The 17,974-nt window shown below is 40.2% G+C and overlaps 1 protein-coding gene across 1 annotated transcript; it reads right to left on the bottom strand.

Moving 5' to 3' along the window:
- Positions 1-198: 198 nt before the first annotated feature.
- On the bottom strand, positions 199-17,845 carry LOC111227014 (LIM homeobox transcription factor 1-alpha-like). Its single transcript, XM_022752361.1, has 9 exons — positions 17,643-17,845; positions 15,374-15,462; positions 14,360-14,549; positions 4,005-4,237; positions 3,119-3,282; positions 2,868-2,945; positions 2,652-2,772; positions 2,393-2,548; positions 199-1,859 (listed from the first exon to the last, which is right to left on the bottom strand). Exons 1-9 carry the CDS (start codon positions 17,684-17,686, stop codon positions 1,702-1,704), a joined length of 1,233 nt encoding a protein of 410 aa, XP_022608082.1. The 5' UTR covers positions 17,687-17,845; the 3' UTR covers positions 199-1,701.
- Positions 17,846-17,974: the final 129 nt, after the last annotated feature.

Genomic DNA, 17,974 nt, shown 5'->3' with positions numbered 1-17,974 from the left:
GAGCCCTGTGACCACTAAGCAGAACAGACCTTTTCTGGGTCAATTATTAAAGCGCTGAAGGGGGTAGTGGAGGGAGAAAGCATTCATTCTTTTCAAGTATAATATTGGTTCATACTAGAGGAGCAAGTAATCAGTCTATCTTCATTCGTTGTATTTAGGACAAAAAAGGCAAGCGCACTCCAAAGATGAAACCGCAGATTGTATTGAAGATACGGCAACATTACATTCAAAGCACATCACCTGGCAGTCACTGAACAAAAAAAGTGAGATAGGATCTCGCCTAATACCGCACAAATAAGTTACATTCACAAAAATATCACTGTAAAAATACCATGAGTCAGTGATCAGTGTCAAACATAATGTCATGAAAGAATGTCACAAGTTGTAGCCGATCACAGGCACCTAAATGAAACGGGTATCACCCTAATCCTATTTTATTCTGCACCACATTGTGAGTCGACTCCTGATGATTTCAGGAAAAACTTGCTATCCAACTTCAGTTTGCAGGCTTTTTCTTTAGACCTACTTTGTGACACATAGATATCATGCTACAGTTTAAATATTTGCTGATTATCACAGAAGAATGTACAAAATATCTACCTAACAACATCTAATTTGAGATGTTTGAGAAAGAAATAATTACAGAAAGTGACTACAACAAGTAACTGTAACACAGTCATACTCACATTTACATTTGGAGTACATCATCATGTACCCAGTGTCCTAAGTTTTGGGCATTATAGATCTATTGGTTGTCTTTTACTGCACTGCTTTGTAGTGATTACATGATAAAAGAAAAAGGAAAGCCAAAGCAATAATAACTTACACAACCCTGTTTCCGCATAAGGCTCTTCGAATGACCCTGTTGTCTAAATGCTAAAAACAATGTAATTTTTTTGGTCCATATTATACCTGTCATGCATTATCAAAAACTAAATGTAGTTTGAAATGATAATTTTACATTGAAAGTTTCTTCCTCTTTACAATCTACGTTCTTGAAATCAGTGGGCAACTTAAACTGTAATCCTATTCAGCACAATATCCTGAGTTATGGCTCAGGTTACATAAACATACACACTAACCTGAGAGCAAAATTGTACTCCAATCCATATACAATATTGTATACGCTGCAGTCTTTCACGCACAATAATTAATCACTAGTCCCTCCAAAAAAAAAGAAAAAAGTTATGTAATATACTAATTTAATTTAGACCCTCAGCTGCTCATAAGACCTGCAAAGACTCCTACATACATGTAACTTGATTGATGAATTCACTTTCAACAACCAATTTTCATCTGTAATTCATGATATACATATTAATATGTTTGATAAGTGTCTTGTTAGTCAGTTTTTTGTTGGAAAGTGCCATGAAATGTGTTTCGTTGAGCTTCACATAAATACAACAAGGGAAATTGAGGTCCTTTAACATATTTTGGACATTTACAGTGTCTGTATTTCCAGCATATGATTCTTATCTAGGAAAAATGGTGGGAACATTATTCTCATCTGCTGCAAAGTGATATTATGACTATGCCTGACTTGTAATGATCTCGGCCTGTGATAAAAGCTCAGAAGTGTGTTTGGGTGTAGGCTGTTTCATGGAGAGTGGTCCCACAGGCATGTTGATGGACAGACTCCATTAGCTGCATCTCTGAGGTGAAAGGTGGATCAGGAGGGGAAAGGGTGAGAGTTTATAAGGGTCAGGAGGTGAAGTAGGAGTTCTGCATGGAGTAGAGACGGTCGATGGGGTTTCCCACTCGCCCTGCCAGGAGACCGCCGTCCCCTGTTGCTAAGAGGCAGTCACCAAGGTGACCGAGGCTTCCATCGCTGTCCAGGTCGTGGAACACTGTCTCTGAGTCTGCAGTGAAAAACAGTGAGAGTGTGCACAACTGAAGTGGAATTGTCTCTCAAAAGTATCAGAGACAGTACAGAAAAATACGAAAAGAACATGGAATTTTTTTTTTACTCAAAACTCTATTTAAGCCAGTAAAGTCAGTCCTCAGAGTTTTATCTCAGCCTTTTCCTAACATCTGTTCTTTCTAAAGTTCGAAACCAGCAGAAAATGTCTTTCAAACATCCTCCTATCAGCCAATGCAACATAACTCAAGTGCTCCAGTTTTCCCTCGCTATTTCTTACTGCATATTTTCTAAGGAAATAATGAAGAAAATATTGAGCAGTGCAATTAATTGACTATAGTGTGCAAGGCACCTTTAAATTCACTAGTTTGGAAGAAGATTGACATTTACTGTAACTACAGACACTAACTTGCTGAATGGCCCCAAAACTTTGAATTGTTTCAACAATTACGAGGCTGGGGGAGATAATGACAAAATGTTGATTTTGAGGGAATGGGTTCTTTTGAAACTTGCAGCTTTCCCCTCCTGTCTTACCATATGAGTGGAGCTGCTCGTTGTTCAGCTGGGGAGGTGTAAGCCCATGTCGAAACGGCTCTCCACCGTAGATGTTGGGGTCAAGGGCAAGTAGTTGCTGACGTGGCAGAGAGGGATATCCCAGCATCCCATCCATGCCATGAGTACTGGATCCATCTGTGAGAAGATGGAAATCCCTTTAGTCATGCTATTTAATATGTTTTTTGTTGTTTTTACCCCCCATTTCTTCTATTCTTCTTTTTGCTTCATTAAGTATTACCCTCACTGTCGTCATTGCTCTGGCGGCCCCCTCTGCTTTGTCCTCTCCTGGTCCCCCCCAGCTGCTCTTGTTCCTGCTGCTGCTGCTGCTGTTGCTGCTGTCGACGAGCTATTTTTTTCATCTGAGGCACAAAATCACATGCCGTTGTTGTGAATTTTCTATGTGTGTTTATGTATGACATAGAACGTGTCTTCAGGAAATAATGTAAAGTCTCACCTTGGCTCTCTGGTTTTGAAACCACACCTGCACAACTCGTACTGTCAGTCCAGTCTCAGCAGCCAGTGTCTCTCTCACCTGCAGGGGAGATTTTCCACCGTTTTTACGTTTTTAAAATACAAACTTTACTGTGTCTAAACACAGCTTGAGAATAACTACTAAACAGACTTATAAAGACACACAAGAACAATGAGGTAAGAGTGTATTTTTTGGCACACAGTTCCACTGATAACACAAGCTGGTCCACCCACCTTGCGGCAAGGCTTCGCGGACACTTCGAAGGAGGCCTTGAAAGCACGGCGCTGCTGTGTGGTCAAGATGGTGCGTGGTCGCTTTGAACGCTTGTGCTCCTTGCCTTCATCACCACCTTTCCCCCCACCAGAGCCGCCTCCACCGTCCTCATCCTCACTTTTCACTGAGGAAGGTAAGCAGAAACAAAACCTTTTTTTTTTAATCCTTCATTAGATTTAAAAGCAGGGAAATCTGGTAAACAGATGAGAAAGTGTTTAACACTGTAGTGTCTGTGAGCTGTGGTCTCTAGTTCAGTAGGTAGGGAACAACTGAGAAAGTGAAATCCTGTTTGTTGCCAATTTTTTCCAGTGCACTGAGGGTTTAGCTCTATATACTGTAGCCTTGTAAAAACCAGTGGCCACCTTTCAAATTATCTTCAGTGACCAGAACACACTTCACCGACACAAACAGAAGTAACATTGTGAAAATTGAATTAAAAAGGAAAACTTCTTTGAATGTCATACAGTTTTTATAATTTAACAATTATGATGTGCTATTGTGTCAAGCAGTTGTTTTGTACATCACTGACTCTGTATGCCATTGGTTACTGAGTCAGTAACCAACTCAGTGCCTGAGGTCCAGTTCAGTGTATATATACTGTATATCCTACCAACTGTACAAGGGAGCAGCAAGAGACGTAACCTCTTAAAACCTTAATTGCACTTCAGGGGCTGCTCGCTGGTTTACCATGGAGGAATGTGTTTGAGTTCTGCTGAAAAATATGTTGCATGCATGTATGAATATGAAAAAAAGGGAATTTCCCTAAGATGTAAGCCAGGCAGCTTTTGAATTATATTCTATATGGTACAGAGAAAGAAGCATTGTAGCCTAACAATCCTACTTTACCTGATTCTGTTGGTGTGGGACTGATAGCAGCCAACATTTCCCTCTCCTTCTCATAGTCCATGCGGCAGAGCAGCTGGCCTTCTTTCAGCACAAACTCATCACCTCTCTGCAGCCGGCGTTCACACTCACAGCAGCTGAAGCAGCCCAGGTGGTACACCTGGCCTAGCACGCGCATGATCAACTCTGAACGTCCAATCACCTGCAGGCAGGCGCTGCACTTTCTTACAAACAGCCTGGGGGCACACAGAGTGATGTTATATGTGAAGGCTATCTATATAAACTGTAAGGCATTATGGGAGTCAGGGAGCGCAGAAATGGAAAGGTAATTAAAGATGGAGGCACAGACAAGGAGCTCCGAGTCAGATACTGGAGATTAACATAGTCTCTTAATTAAAGGTCGTATAAACATTACCCAATTCACAGAGCAACAAGGTGAACATCTGCTGAGAGGAATTACAGTAGTCGGCATTTTTACATTGTATTTTCTCTTCTCTCTCAAGACAGCAGGTGGCAGTAGTTAGCTGATGATGAGAGAGCTGCCTGTTGAAAGTCTTTCCCATTTAATTCCTTAAATGTTGAGATCTGCTTGGTGAACCTCAGTCTGTCCATATACCACCCACAATCTTAGAGCACTGATTTAACATTATGAATAAAGCTTAAAACAGAGTCTTTGTTAGGTCCATTGCTTTTCCCCATGACCACTTTCCTTCTTTTGTCACTCCATCTCTCCTCCTGTGATATATTATAACCCCTCAATTTCTCTCCTGCTTCACCATCTCTTCACCCTATTTCCATTCACAGGGCCTAAGTCTCTGCCATTAAATTCCTCTCAAATCCCTGCTCTCGCACTTGGTTTCCTCCCCCTCCCTCCCTAGTATTTTCTGCCAGCATTCCCAGTTCTCCCTCATGCCCTCCCAGCCTGCCTCCCCAGTTCACTGAAACTAATAAAGACAGGATTAATTAGATTGTTGTTTAAACAGTGCGATGGCCAGACAGACGCTGTAAACTCATAACCAGGGATTGGGGATAGCATGGGGTTAATCTCTCTCCTCTCACTTATGCACACTAAAACACATATACACACACAAACATGGACGCTCGCACACACATATGAGCACACGCGCAGGCATGCACACAGACATTTGCACACACCCATTCACAGTTTTAGTACACCTAGTCTGACACCGGCAAATTACCCAGATGCACCGTACCATCACCCATCATCATGCTGGTGGTGCAACACACCTGCAATGAGAAAAAAGTATACATACGCTGGAACACAAGAATATCATTTCAACAGGAAGAGTTACCAGGTGGCCAGAGCGTAGGTGTGAAAAGGAGAGAGATGAGTGGATGCCGAACCAGCACAAGAACAAAACACAAACCTGAATAAGAAAGAAGGGAGGATGAGAGGGGAGGGAACAGGGGGAGGAAGGGACAAGGGCAGAAGTGTTGAAGCTCCCTGACTGAGTGATAGGAAGGTGTTGCTGCCCAAATCTGGAGTGTAAAGAAGGAGCCAGGTCTGCACATTAGTGCTCCTAATCTGTGATTCTGTCCCAAACGCAGCTGCTACGGCTAATCTTTCTCAATCCATCTGCCAAACGCTCCCCAAATTCCCCAAATGACAGTGTCACTAACTTAACATCAATGCAAATACAAGTATCCCTATAAGCAGCAATACACAGATCTGTTGTGACGGGACCTTGTGTGTGACTAAATGTCACTCAACCCATTTTCTTATAGAAACATTACACTGAATCTTAGAAAAATGTTTCTGCTGTAAAATATCTACAAGAAGCTACATGTTAATCATAATATCTGGCACCTAACACATGTTCCAACAAAGGAGAATGATCACCACCCTGCTCCGTGCAGCCTCACTCTCCATCCAAACACAGACTTCAACAACTTAAATGCCTCCTTTCACTGTGAACAAAATACAACAGAACAGAATTGTCACAGGATTGCTTGACATAAGACTGATGATATTGCTGGTTAAGTCCCACACTCCCTAATCGGGGTGTACACAGCACGGTAGGAATTTACTCAACATGGCAAATGAAGGCAACTTGGGGCAACTGCCACAGAGGGGGGTCTGTAAGTAGATCAGTCTAATCCCTCTAATAGAAGTATCATTCACACTGGCCCTGACCAGGGTGTAGCTTCCAATAAATCACTATGGACATGATGGTTAAAGAGCAGTCACACGAATTAAGTGAATTTAGCTTCCACACCAAATTTATACAATTTTGTCAAACATGCCCGCTATCTCAGTTTTGCATTCTTGTAACTTTCCCAGTGTATCTGAATACATAATTATTGCTTAATTTCACAACATTTTGCACTATTTTTTATTGGAACATCTATGTGGAGATTTTTTAAAATAGAAGAATAGAACATTGTTTTGAATATCCCCAGCAGACACGTTTTTGCTCGCATCGGGAATCAGCGGGGGAAAAAGGGCCCACAAAGAAAGTATATCTGGCATTACCACTCTGAAAAAACGGAATTTCAATTTGAATTTACACAGCTGAGGTATAGTAAAGACCAGCTGTGTACAAGTCTATCTGAAAAGATATTTTGAAGAGGATTTTGCTTTGGATTTATAGGGATATCCTTTAATTAAGTGATGTAATATTCATGATATACTGTATACAGGATTACAAAGGATATAGATGTAAGTGCAGACAGAAGACTGAATAGAACAGTCAACTTTGAGAGCTTGTGATGTACAGAACTTCAAGAACCTTGGCTGCAGGCAACTTCATGTTCAGTGCCGTGGATTTCGGAGGGGTTAGGGGGCATGACTAATTACAAGCACACTGATTATGAGATCAAATGTGGAGAGGCAGAAAAAGGTGACGTGTTCTAAGTATTGGGTGGCTATAATCAGCTTTTTCTTGCTTGCTTTATTGTAGATCCTAGGCATACAAACAGAATAACAGAATCTTCTTCATCTCCCTAAGCTGTGTCATGTGGCATTGTTTTGCCTGTGAGCTCTGACAAGCATGACATTGTCTGGACCGCAACACAATCATTCCATAAATATGTATTTGTCTCAGAGCGATTACAGTTGTTGTGCTTGCTTTCATAATTGATGAATATTTATACAGGTACGGGTTTGCTCAGACTAATTCCAGGTTTGGAACAGTTGTATGTGAGATGGCTTAAAAAAAACCCAACCTGGACAGATGTCAGTTTCACCCTGGAACTGTGGCTCATCAAAGATCATCATAACCTGTAGTTTAAGAAGCCTGACTCTTAACATGTAATATGCAGAGATATTCATGTACTAGCTTGTGATTCCCACATACATTATATGTTCAGAATGATTGTATTGTCTGTCACATAAATGCACATTCACTGAAAATGAAGGTACATTCAAGGATTCATGTGATAGATGCAAAAAGAACAAATGATATGCAACAATCTAACTTTTAAGTTGTATTCTGTTTAGTATCCATTTCTTAGGTGTGTGTGTGTATGTCTGTGTGTGTGTGTGTCTGTGTGGATGTGTGTGTGCGCACTTTCAGCGGATATTGCTCTGTGAAGCAAAATGGCTCAGAGCCAGGGTTCAGTAATCACATCATCTCCTTTTATTAAATCTCCCTGCACTGCTTCTGTGTTATTAAAATCTCCCAGCATTCCCCACAATACTCGCTACCCCTGCCACCACTCACTCACACTCACACATACACACACACACACACACACACTGAAACACACATGTATATAAATATATATAGTCACACATGCACACACACATAAGTATATATAGAGTCACAGGCGCACATAAACACAAATATGCACAGTTTGTGTAAACACAGATAAGGTGCCTGGGTACAAACATCAATAAAACACTGACAGATGCTGTCATTTGTGCACCGTATTCATCCATGCATCAACAGAGTAACATCATAAACAGTCCTCTTGCTCAATGAATGTCCTCCAAAATTTGCAAAAGCTATATAATAGTTGCTGTCTAATGACCACGAGGGCCTGCAGTGTATGGAATACATCTTTAGAGGCATTTCTGCACAAACACTCTGCCAGTCTCACAGTTATACAGTTACATGTCATGACTCTCACTGTAAAACCGCTCACACTAGTAATAAGACCAGCTCTACATGAGAGCAGCACTGAAGCCTGTAATATTCAAGTCCTAATGTAATGTACCTGTGTAAAGTAACAACTAAAAACCTGCATGACGTGCATGGCCTGCATGATATGTGTCTTTGGGTGTGTGTGATCTACACCTGATGCTACCAAGAATGAATGCTATGTGTGAGGCTATAGATGTGTGTTTGTGTGCGTGAGTGGGTGTGTGTGCATGTGTGTGTGTGTGTGTGTGTGTGTGTATGTGTGTGTGTGTGTTAGTTTAGATAACACAGTTAATCCCCAGGCCACCAGAACGCAATATCCTGTCTGCCCGTTTCTCATTTCCTGTCTGTCTCTGGCGGAGCGGGAAGCAGTGGGGAGGGGGTGGCGGGGGACAGCGGGACCCGTTGCCCCAGAAACAGGAGATACAGCCGGTCGATTTGAGAAAAGTCTACGCCGATCTCCCCATCTCTCCCTCTCTCTGGTGCGACCCCCTATTCTCTCTCTCTTTTTTCCTCTCCCTCTCTGCTTTTATTATCTCAGATTTAATAAAGCTGAGGCGAGCAGCTTGTTCTGCCATGAAACATTTATTAGCTGTCTGTTATAAAATTGTTGTGGGGGAGGAAAGATGATGGGGTCTCATCTCACATTATGCAAAAACAGTGGCAATATCACCCACCCCCCCAGCCCCCCAACCCGCCCCACGCACATACACCCAGACAAAAATCTGCCCATCCCTGCCGCTGTTCCCTTCCTAAAACACCTTGACTTTACCTTCTTTATCCCATTTCGAACCGTTTCTCCATCACTGAGATTTCACCTGATGTTCTTTCATTTAAACTGTTCTTCAACAGCACACCATCAGAGCACAACAACTCCTACAGTCCCACTTTCCTTTCCTCTGGCACACCTCCAACCATCATCTGTTGAGCTGCAGGTTTTGCTAATGTAAGACTCCTGGGTAGGGGAGGAGTGTTTGAAGGTTTCAGAACCACATGTATGTATTATGTGTAGCCTCTCGCTGGGATTTATACATACTGTACAGTTCTGAGCTGTCAGTATAGCCATGAGTCACGCAAAGCCACACTGAAACACAAACTTTCCTTTCACTTGCAGACCCATTATATAGGCAGGGGTGATCACTTATTAAGATAGTTTTGTTCCTTTAGCCCAGCTTTTGAGGTATCAGTTTCTGAGTCTTTTGCCGCCAGCCCATTACAACCGTGATTTTGTTTCTTAAAAGACACATTGCTGTTGATTGTTTTAAATGTAATGTCATTTTCAAATGTAAAGTTTCATTCCTGTGAGCACCACAAAACCTGAGCAAATAAAATCAAAACTATCTGCAAAGTCACAGACCACTAAAAATAAGCTATTGGTTTTTTGTTTGGTTGAACATATCATTTAAAATTGTAATAGTGTGGGTTCTTTATTTATTTGAAGTAATTCATTACAGTGGATGAGATTTATGAGTAAGAGTTAAGGTGCTAGCTGATCGGAGTAAGGGTTTATCATCTCTCTGACATATCATTGCATAATTCTCTCTAATGGTATTTCCCTGCAGCCCAGTGTCAGACCTGTCATCACAGGACAGCCCCAGAATACTGGCTAATTAGCACTGTACCCAATCAGCCACCCCACCTCCTCCCATTCCCATCCTGAGACACAAAGAGGCGCCGAGGGGGGGAGGCGATTAAGAGAAAACAAGGGATAAACGGGGAGATAAACTGTTTGGTGTCATCACTGCTATCAATCTCAACGAGAAGGAAATGAGGTTTGGAATGGAGAAATATTATTACAAAGCAGACAGTGATGAACGAGGCAACGGATAGAGAGACGGAGAGAGATGGTAGGTGGTGTGGGGGTATAGAAGGGGGAAGAGGGGTAGAAGGTGGAGTTTTTATTCTTAGTCTCGGTGTTTTAAAGCAACAAGATGCAGAAGTTCACCCACATAAATGCACTGTAACCTAAGAGGATACTCTGTCAGACAGTTAGTGTTAGACTCACATATAGCTACCCGATCAGCAGAGGGGGATTCCATAGCTGTGGTGGTGGGGTCTCCCTCTCTCTGTCTGCAGTGAAAGGGTTAGTAAGCCTAGATGTCGTCTCAGTGCCCTCCACCCCACAGAGTGAGGTATTAAACCCAAGGTTTAGTGAATATCCACCCTGGTGACCTGTTTTTCAGAGGGTTGAATCTGCCTTTATGGGGTTTACAAGGGAGCTCGCAGGCTCCGCGCAGCCAGGCTACCCTCCATTCTGTCTGGGCTCAGCACTGTTGACCAGGGAACACTGGCCTTATACTCCTCAGTTTGGCAAGGAACCATAATGTCGAGCCAGTGTGTGCAAGACAATGACTGTGTAAAAAGCATAGGATGCTGAGGGTGCATGTGATTTGTGCATATCCATCTGCTAGTCGGCTTTTATTGTCTTAATTAAAATCAGAGTAATGTCATCTTCCTGTAACTTTTATTCAAAATAAATGTGTTTTTAATTTGGAGCAAATGCAGTTAGAAAAAAATGCTTTGCTTTGCTTTGCTTTTGATTGTTTTTCAAACAAAAATCCCAAATTTCTACCACATCTCATATCTTAAGAAAAAAAATCCTACTACTCAGACTTCAGCTTTCTGATGTAATAAATATTTTCCATCCAGATTTCTATTATTGTGCTCATCTTTCCGGTAAAAAGTAATGCATAAAAACATCCTGATGGGAATTAAGAGTGTGGAGGGAAGTCTCAAAATTATTCTGAACATCTGGTCCATAACAGGATGGAGTAGCAGAGAATTTTTTGAGGTTTCAAAACAAAAATAAATCCACAAGAAAAATCCACAAGATGCACTTGAGTTTATTGTGTCTTAATCCCCTCATTTCCATAACAGATTGAGACCATGGGAAATTGAAGGCATACCTCCTGTTTTTTACACTGATTATGAGTGGCAGTAGGGTTAACACTTATTTATTACGCAAAGCTTCAGGGACTGAACTTGAATGTGACTCAGAACTGAACCTACATTGTATTAAGTTCTACATAGTGGTTGAATATTTACGGTTATGTGCTTAAAAAGTGGAAGAATGTTATGTTGAAATCTTACATTGATCAGTTCAGAATACTTTTTGAAGGAAAGTATCCATAGAAAATATTAAACATGCAAATGCTGAATAAACTTTTGCCTCGAAGGCAGTTTAGTCCAGATGAATCAGGGTGGGGGATGGGTCCCATTTCAAATTAGATTTATTTTCTCATTTGAATTCAGAAACATACGTGCATTTATTTTTTCACCTCATCAGAACAGATTAATTATTTAAAAAATCACCGCTATCTGCCCCAAAACACTATTTGCAGTAATATATATTTCACCTTTTTCTTTGAACACTAACTAGCCAACAGAAAGCAAGCACGCGTGAGCAGATGAGCAGGGTAACAGCACTGTACATTGCGGCTCACTGTTTATGCTGAGAAAGATTCAGGGAGGAGAAGTCTCCCTGTCTGTGTGTGCTGGGTGATGTAATTCAAAGCAAAGGATGAATTAAAAAATATTTGGACAAGCCAAAGATACTCCATGAAGGAGACATGGAAAATTGCCCAGTATGAGCTGAAAAGCCTGCAAGATGCTGTCTCACCACATATCTATTTCGTCCACACAATCTTCATCAGTAATTCAATTAATTTAATGCCTGACATGCTAAGAAAGCTCATATTACTGTGTACAGACATCAGGCAGTCGATCTGCCTCTGCCTCTGTGAACCAGCTGGAACTAGAATGGAACAAAGCTTCAAGTAGATGGTTGTTATAAGAAAATAAGCGTCTCCTCAAAATTGTAAAAATTACCCTAAAATTCTTAAGCACGTTCCAAATTCTTGGCCTCACAATGCACACACCTGCTGTAGATGGGAGGGAGGAGTGTGTAGTGTAAGGCGCTGATGGACAGACTGCAAGGGAAAACAAGGAGACATTGTTGCTGATCCACTGAAGGTCACAGGCAGAACTGTGTGCCAAGTCTGGCACCGATTCACACAACAGGGCAACTATCCATATGCAATGTATAGGCGACTAAATCAACACCATAGTGAATGAGGCGCTGACTATTAATTTGGATCTGCAATTACAGTCATTACATGAAGAGAGCAAATACGCTTTTTCATCCCATCACTGAAAATGAACCCAGTGCTTCATTTATGATAAGCTATTGCCTCCACGTTTCCCACTCATTTTTCCAGATAAACGTCACACCCGTTCTTCTCTCTCGCTCTCTCTCTCTCTCTCTCTCTCTCTCTCTCTCTCTCTCTCTCTCGCACTCTCTCGTCCAGATGTCAGGTACAGTGGGAGAGTCTGTGCTGCTGGATGCCGTCTGACACTTTTCAAAACAATGATAACAAGCTGCAGGCTCGTCCTTCAGTCGTCTACCCCTGGAGCTCCCACCACAGGCACACCCTTTGACCACAGCACACACACACACACACACACACACACACACACACACACACACACATGCACACAGACACAGACACACACACACACATGCACACACTATGGCCTCAAAAATGACCATAGAGTAGTCTCATCTAATGAAAAACATTTTCCATTTCACAATACAACCATGTGTTATTGTTTTACATTGCATTGTTAGTATCTGTGTGGTGCATTACTATAAAACATGGAATTGCAGGATTAAGTGCTGTTAATTCAAATGGCACTGTGATCGTTAACATTGATTGGAAATGGTCCTTTAAATTGAAATCCATAATTTCAGTTTTGAGCAGACACTTACTTGCCTATGAACTGACTCTAAATCCCGAACAGCCAACTATAGATTTTTGTCATCAAAAAATTATTACAATTTTTTAGCAGGGTTGTTCCCCTTAACAACTGTCAAAGTCAGCTGTGTTATATGGAACCAGGAACATCCAATTAATAATTTGAAACCTTAATAGTCCCTTAAATCCCCTTAAGCGGCTTCACAGATGTATGAAACACTCTTACACATGCCTGACAACACTATAGGCTTTTCCGAATCAGTGTTACTGAACTTCTTTCATATGTTTTTTTTTGTCAGTAAATAGAATTTAAATGTAAAATTCTACATTTTCCAATAATTGTAGACACGCCTTTCATACTTCAGCCTGACATATTGAAACTCAGGGATCCTGACAACAATTCAAAATAAAACTAAATGTAGATTTGAACAAAGCTTTCATACACACATCGTTTGTAATGACAGACTTGTGGGGTCAAACATGAATTTTTTAATATGAATTTCTTTTGATAGATGTAGCATGGTGAGTATTATTGTGAGTATAATTTTAGTGGTTTTCTTTGATTTTTTTTTTCTCCCCAGATTTATGCTTTTGTTCGTAAGTGAACAAGTTCATAAGTATATTCAGCAGTTTATTACACAGACAGTGCGGCAGACTCTCAATCACTGTCAAAATGTTTGTCAATCCTCTAACTCTAATATAACCCTCGTTATTTCTTTAATTAATTTTTTTCCTTTCACAAAGGTTTACTTGACTAATAAAAGAAAATTTGGTTTTAAGTACAGGCCTAATAAGGGGCTTCATTAGCACACACTGACCACATTAGCATGCAACCTTGTGAATAGTGATCATATCAATATCAATTTCAAATTGCTGTCACTAAAACTTGCAGCTATTGTAACATCATGTGTGACTTTAGCTTCCTCTTGGCTTTCAAACAAGGAGGCTGAGTGACATCACTTCAACTTGTTTCCGATTGGACACAATTGTGGCTTTACAACAGTAACCATTCTCCTCAGTGCTTTCATGAATACTTGTCAGTTTTTGGAAATGTGTGCCACATATTTGAGATACCGGTAGTTTGCTTGAGTATTTCTGTAACTGTGATATTTCAGTTGTTACTTGTTTCTTTGCAAGTTAAGATTTTACTTGCAACATGAGAGAAAGACAGAAAATTGGAACTTGAGGAAAAAATTAATCTCCAAAATAATCAACTATGAAAAACAGCCTTGTTTCAGCTTAATGAAGAGGACATGCATTTTTTGATAACTTTAAAACTTTCTCAACCTGTAGATGAGCATGATGTCTTGTAACTGATGTGAGGCCCGAGCAATTCTGCCTTTATTTCGGCCTAATGTGTGTAAGTGAAGGATTTGAGTAGCTTCTTCCACCGCTGCACCACACTCAAATGTGAACCTTACTTCAGTGTGTGTGTGTGTGTGTGTGTGTGTGTGTGTGTGTGTGTGTGTGTGTGTGTGTGTGTGTGTGTGTTTTCTCTTACTTTTCATAGTCGTGCTTGCAGTACAGCAGGCGGTCCCTGCAGTAACAGGTCCCGGTGAGCGCGCTCAAACACACGGCGCACTTTACGCAGGTCTCGTGCCAGGAGCGCTCGTTCACGCGCAGCAGGAAGCGGTCGGCGATGGGAGACTCGCAGCCTGCGCACACCTCTCCCCCTCCCCTGTACTCTGGACCTAGAAGGAGAAAAGGGAGACAGAGGCAAAGCCGAAGCCACTATATTTAAAATACTGGGGTCATGAGGTCAAAGTCTCCAAAACACCACTACGTATTAAAATGATGACTCGTTTCAAATTTACCTCCATGACCATCTGAGAAACGTATAGGCTACTGCTTCACTGACAGGCTATATGTTTTCACTGTGTCACACAGATTTGTGTGAGTATTGTACATCATTTGGCGCAGAAAAACAGCTGTCCTCTCCAAATTGGAGGAAAAGTGAAAGCATCACTGATAACGCTAAAGCCATCCACATCTACTTATTTTTTTGATCTCAAGATTTTATAGATCCCTACAATACTTCTATTGACTTAAAAAAATCCTTAATTATATATTGATATTATCTTTATTATTGTTCATTATCATATCATTGGACTTGAAACATTGTTCTATACTACCATAGATATACATAGCCTATATAATATATATATATATATATATATATTATATATATATATACATGCATACATACATGTGTGTTGTCTGTGTGTGTTGTGTGTGTGTGTGTTTTCATGGAACTGAAAGTCAACACAGCAGTTTTGACATTTTTTAATGGTGTCAATCTAATAATCCCATAACTGTCTTGCGCAGAGTGAATTCATATGAATAATCAGTAATGTTTTTTTAATCATTCTTGATTAATATGAGGATATTTTATGCTGAAATAGTTCACATAATATTCCTATGGGGATTCATATTCTGTCATGGTGATAAACTTGACTGTTTCATGTGAGTTTATTTCGTCTGGGCCTGATGCAACAAATTGTCAGATAACACTCACCAAAAGGTGTTGAGGATGCAGGCTGCTGCAGACAGGACTGCTGGCTCTCCTCTGTTTTCATCCCTTCTCTCCTTCCCTCAGTGTGATCGCTACACAAAGACAAAAAATGCATAATTTCTCTCTAAAATATCAGATGAACCACTGCAGTAGATAAATCCTTTATATTAAAGTAATAAAGACAAAACATGGAAGATGCACGAACATTAACGTCACTTGGAAAATTTTAACAGTAGTTTTGGGCGACATTTTAAGTTACCATCATTTGTATCCATAGTTTGAATGAACCGAACTGAAGTCGTGCGCGCGCGCACACACACGCACGCACGCACACACACACACACACACACACACACACACACACGCACACACACACACACACACACACACACACACACACACGCTATAACACACAATTTGGATTTAATAGGCTACAAGTTATTTAAGGCAGAAGTATCAAAAATAAAAATTAGCAAATATTAAAAAAACAGGGCATATATCTCTAAAAATCAAAAAATAAAGGGAAAAATACATGTGAGCACCAAAGATTAATCCATTATGTAGGCTTAATTTTTGGTTAATATCAAGTTCCGTTCAGGGCCCTAAATCTAGTCAGCTGATATTTCAAACGTGAATATCAGCCTTTAAATATCACTCGACATATTTAGTAAAGGATAGATAAACACAGTTATTAAAAGACAGTGTAAAATTATGAAAATGCCAACATTTACGGAGGCCTATTGTCTTATAAACAATAATTTATTTTTTCAGTTTTAAAAATAAGAGTATAAATTCAAACACTTTTATGTAGCCTATGAATATTATGAAGCTTTACTATTTTAAAGCTTTCTCCAAAATGCATTCAATAATTTAATTATATTAATTCCAGTTATTCTAAAGCGTGATGTGATGGGAAAAGCATGCAAAGAGGCTGACGGCATTTTATAACCTACAAAAGTCTTTTTAAAAATCGACAAATCCAGAGAAAAATCAGTTTGCTGAGGAAAAATTGATGAAAAATGTCTTTAATTCTCCTACAGTCACTGTAACTATGTAGATTTTTGTAGTGGCTGTATGGTGTTTTTAAGGTCAGCTATTAATATCACAATATTTATAGTTTATATTCAAAATTAATAATACATTTTATTTGGAATTTTTTTAGAATTGTTTTGATGCACCTATTTGTAGCCTAAAGAATCCCTCTGATTTTTAGGCTACAATCACATTTGGAGAGGCCTGCAGGGTGAGCTTGTAAAATCCAGCAAATATAAAATGGGCTATTGAATTTTGGGTGATTGCTGCATTGCCACAGAAAAAATGAAGGAATCAAATAAAACTAATGAATTATGTTAATTCAACTAATCTGATTTGGCATTTTCCCTAATTGCGGGTTGAATACATTACTGACATATTCGTGTGATACACCGACAATTACATGTTGAGACTAACAGCCTGATACTCTGACAATGATTACCGGAATAAAAATGCACAGAAAGATTTAATTAATTTTCCTGTGGGTCCTGGAGCTACAATGAACGGAAAAGTGAATGGGAGACTTTTGGACTCCACTGGAGGTTATATTGTTATATTATGTATAAGGATCAATAGGATCAATACAATCAAAGCTACTGTAAAGACTGACATTCAAAGAAACAGTATGAAGCCTCTCTCGGTTTGAAGGTGATGACAAACCTTCCTGTTCTCGGGGACTAATATTAAAACAATACATATATATATATAGAGAGATTTTTTTAATGAGAGTTTAATTTAAAAGCTGTTAAAAGCCAGAATTCCCTTCGTGCCATCAATAGTAAACCACATGACAAAGTTGAGTTGTTATAGGTTACATCATGCCCGTTTTGGTCCAACAATTGCATGAGATTACTGTACACATAAAACAATTGTAAACTAACATGGCAATGAAATATTATTCACCATGCGCATCAAAGTGCTTCATTCTGAACCACCAACTTGTAAAGTCTAATAAAACTGGTTCTCTTCTGCCTTATCTTGGGCTATTTCTTTGGATTACCGGACCAAAATGAAAGATCATGTAACTTATCAGACAGCAAGGTCACTGTGACTTCATTTTTTCTTTTTTCTTTTTTTTACCTGAGCATGTTTAAAAACACGACAAATAACGATAGACTAAGTGTAAAAAAAAAAGACTGCTGCGGAAACAAGAGACACACATCAACAAGGAGCACGATTATATGGAAATCACAAGTCCGCTTTCACACTGACAACATGTTCTTGAGTTTCGGAGTCCTACCTTGAGGTGAAACACACTCCTCCTGAAATCTCGGTTGGCAACATCAAAACGTGGGCAAAGTTACGGGCCAGTAAATGAACAGACGCGTTTTACAGATGGTTCACCTGTACCTCACAGTCCGGCGCGCATGTTGCCTACGGTAAAAATCCAAATACCATGATGACCCAAACTATTGTCTATTGTCTCTCCTATTTTCTCCGCCAGCCGTGTGTGCGCCCCGACTTGTTTTGTGCGTAAAAAAAAAAAGGCGCAGAGGGAGGAGATGGACAGACAGGGAGGGAGGGAGAGAGAAGGTGCGGAAGATGATGAGGGAAGATGAGCGATGATGCAGC

The sequence above is a fragment of the Seriola dumerili genome, unplaced genomic scaffold, assembly GCF_002260705.1.
Source record: "Seriola dumerili isolate Sdu_G_001 unplaced genomic scaffold, Sdu_1.0 BDQW01000169.1, whole genome shotgun sequence".
In the NCBI taxonomy this organism is placed as follows: domain Eukaryota; kingdom Metazoa; phylum Chordata; class Actinopteri; order Carangiformes; family Carangidae; genus Seriola; species Seriola dumerili.
The sequence above is the reverse complement of the archived record's forward strand: the minus strand, read 5'-3'. Positions and strand labels throughout refer to the sequence as shown.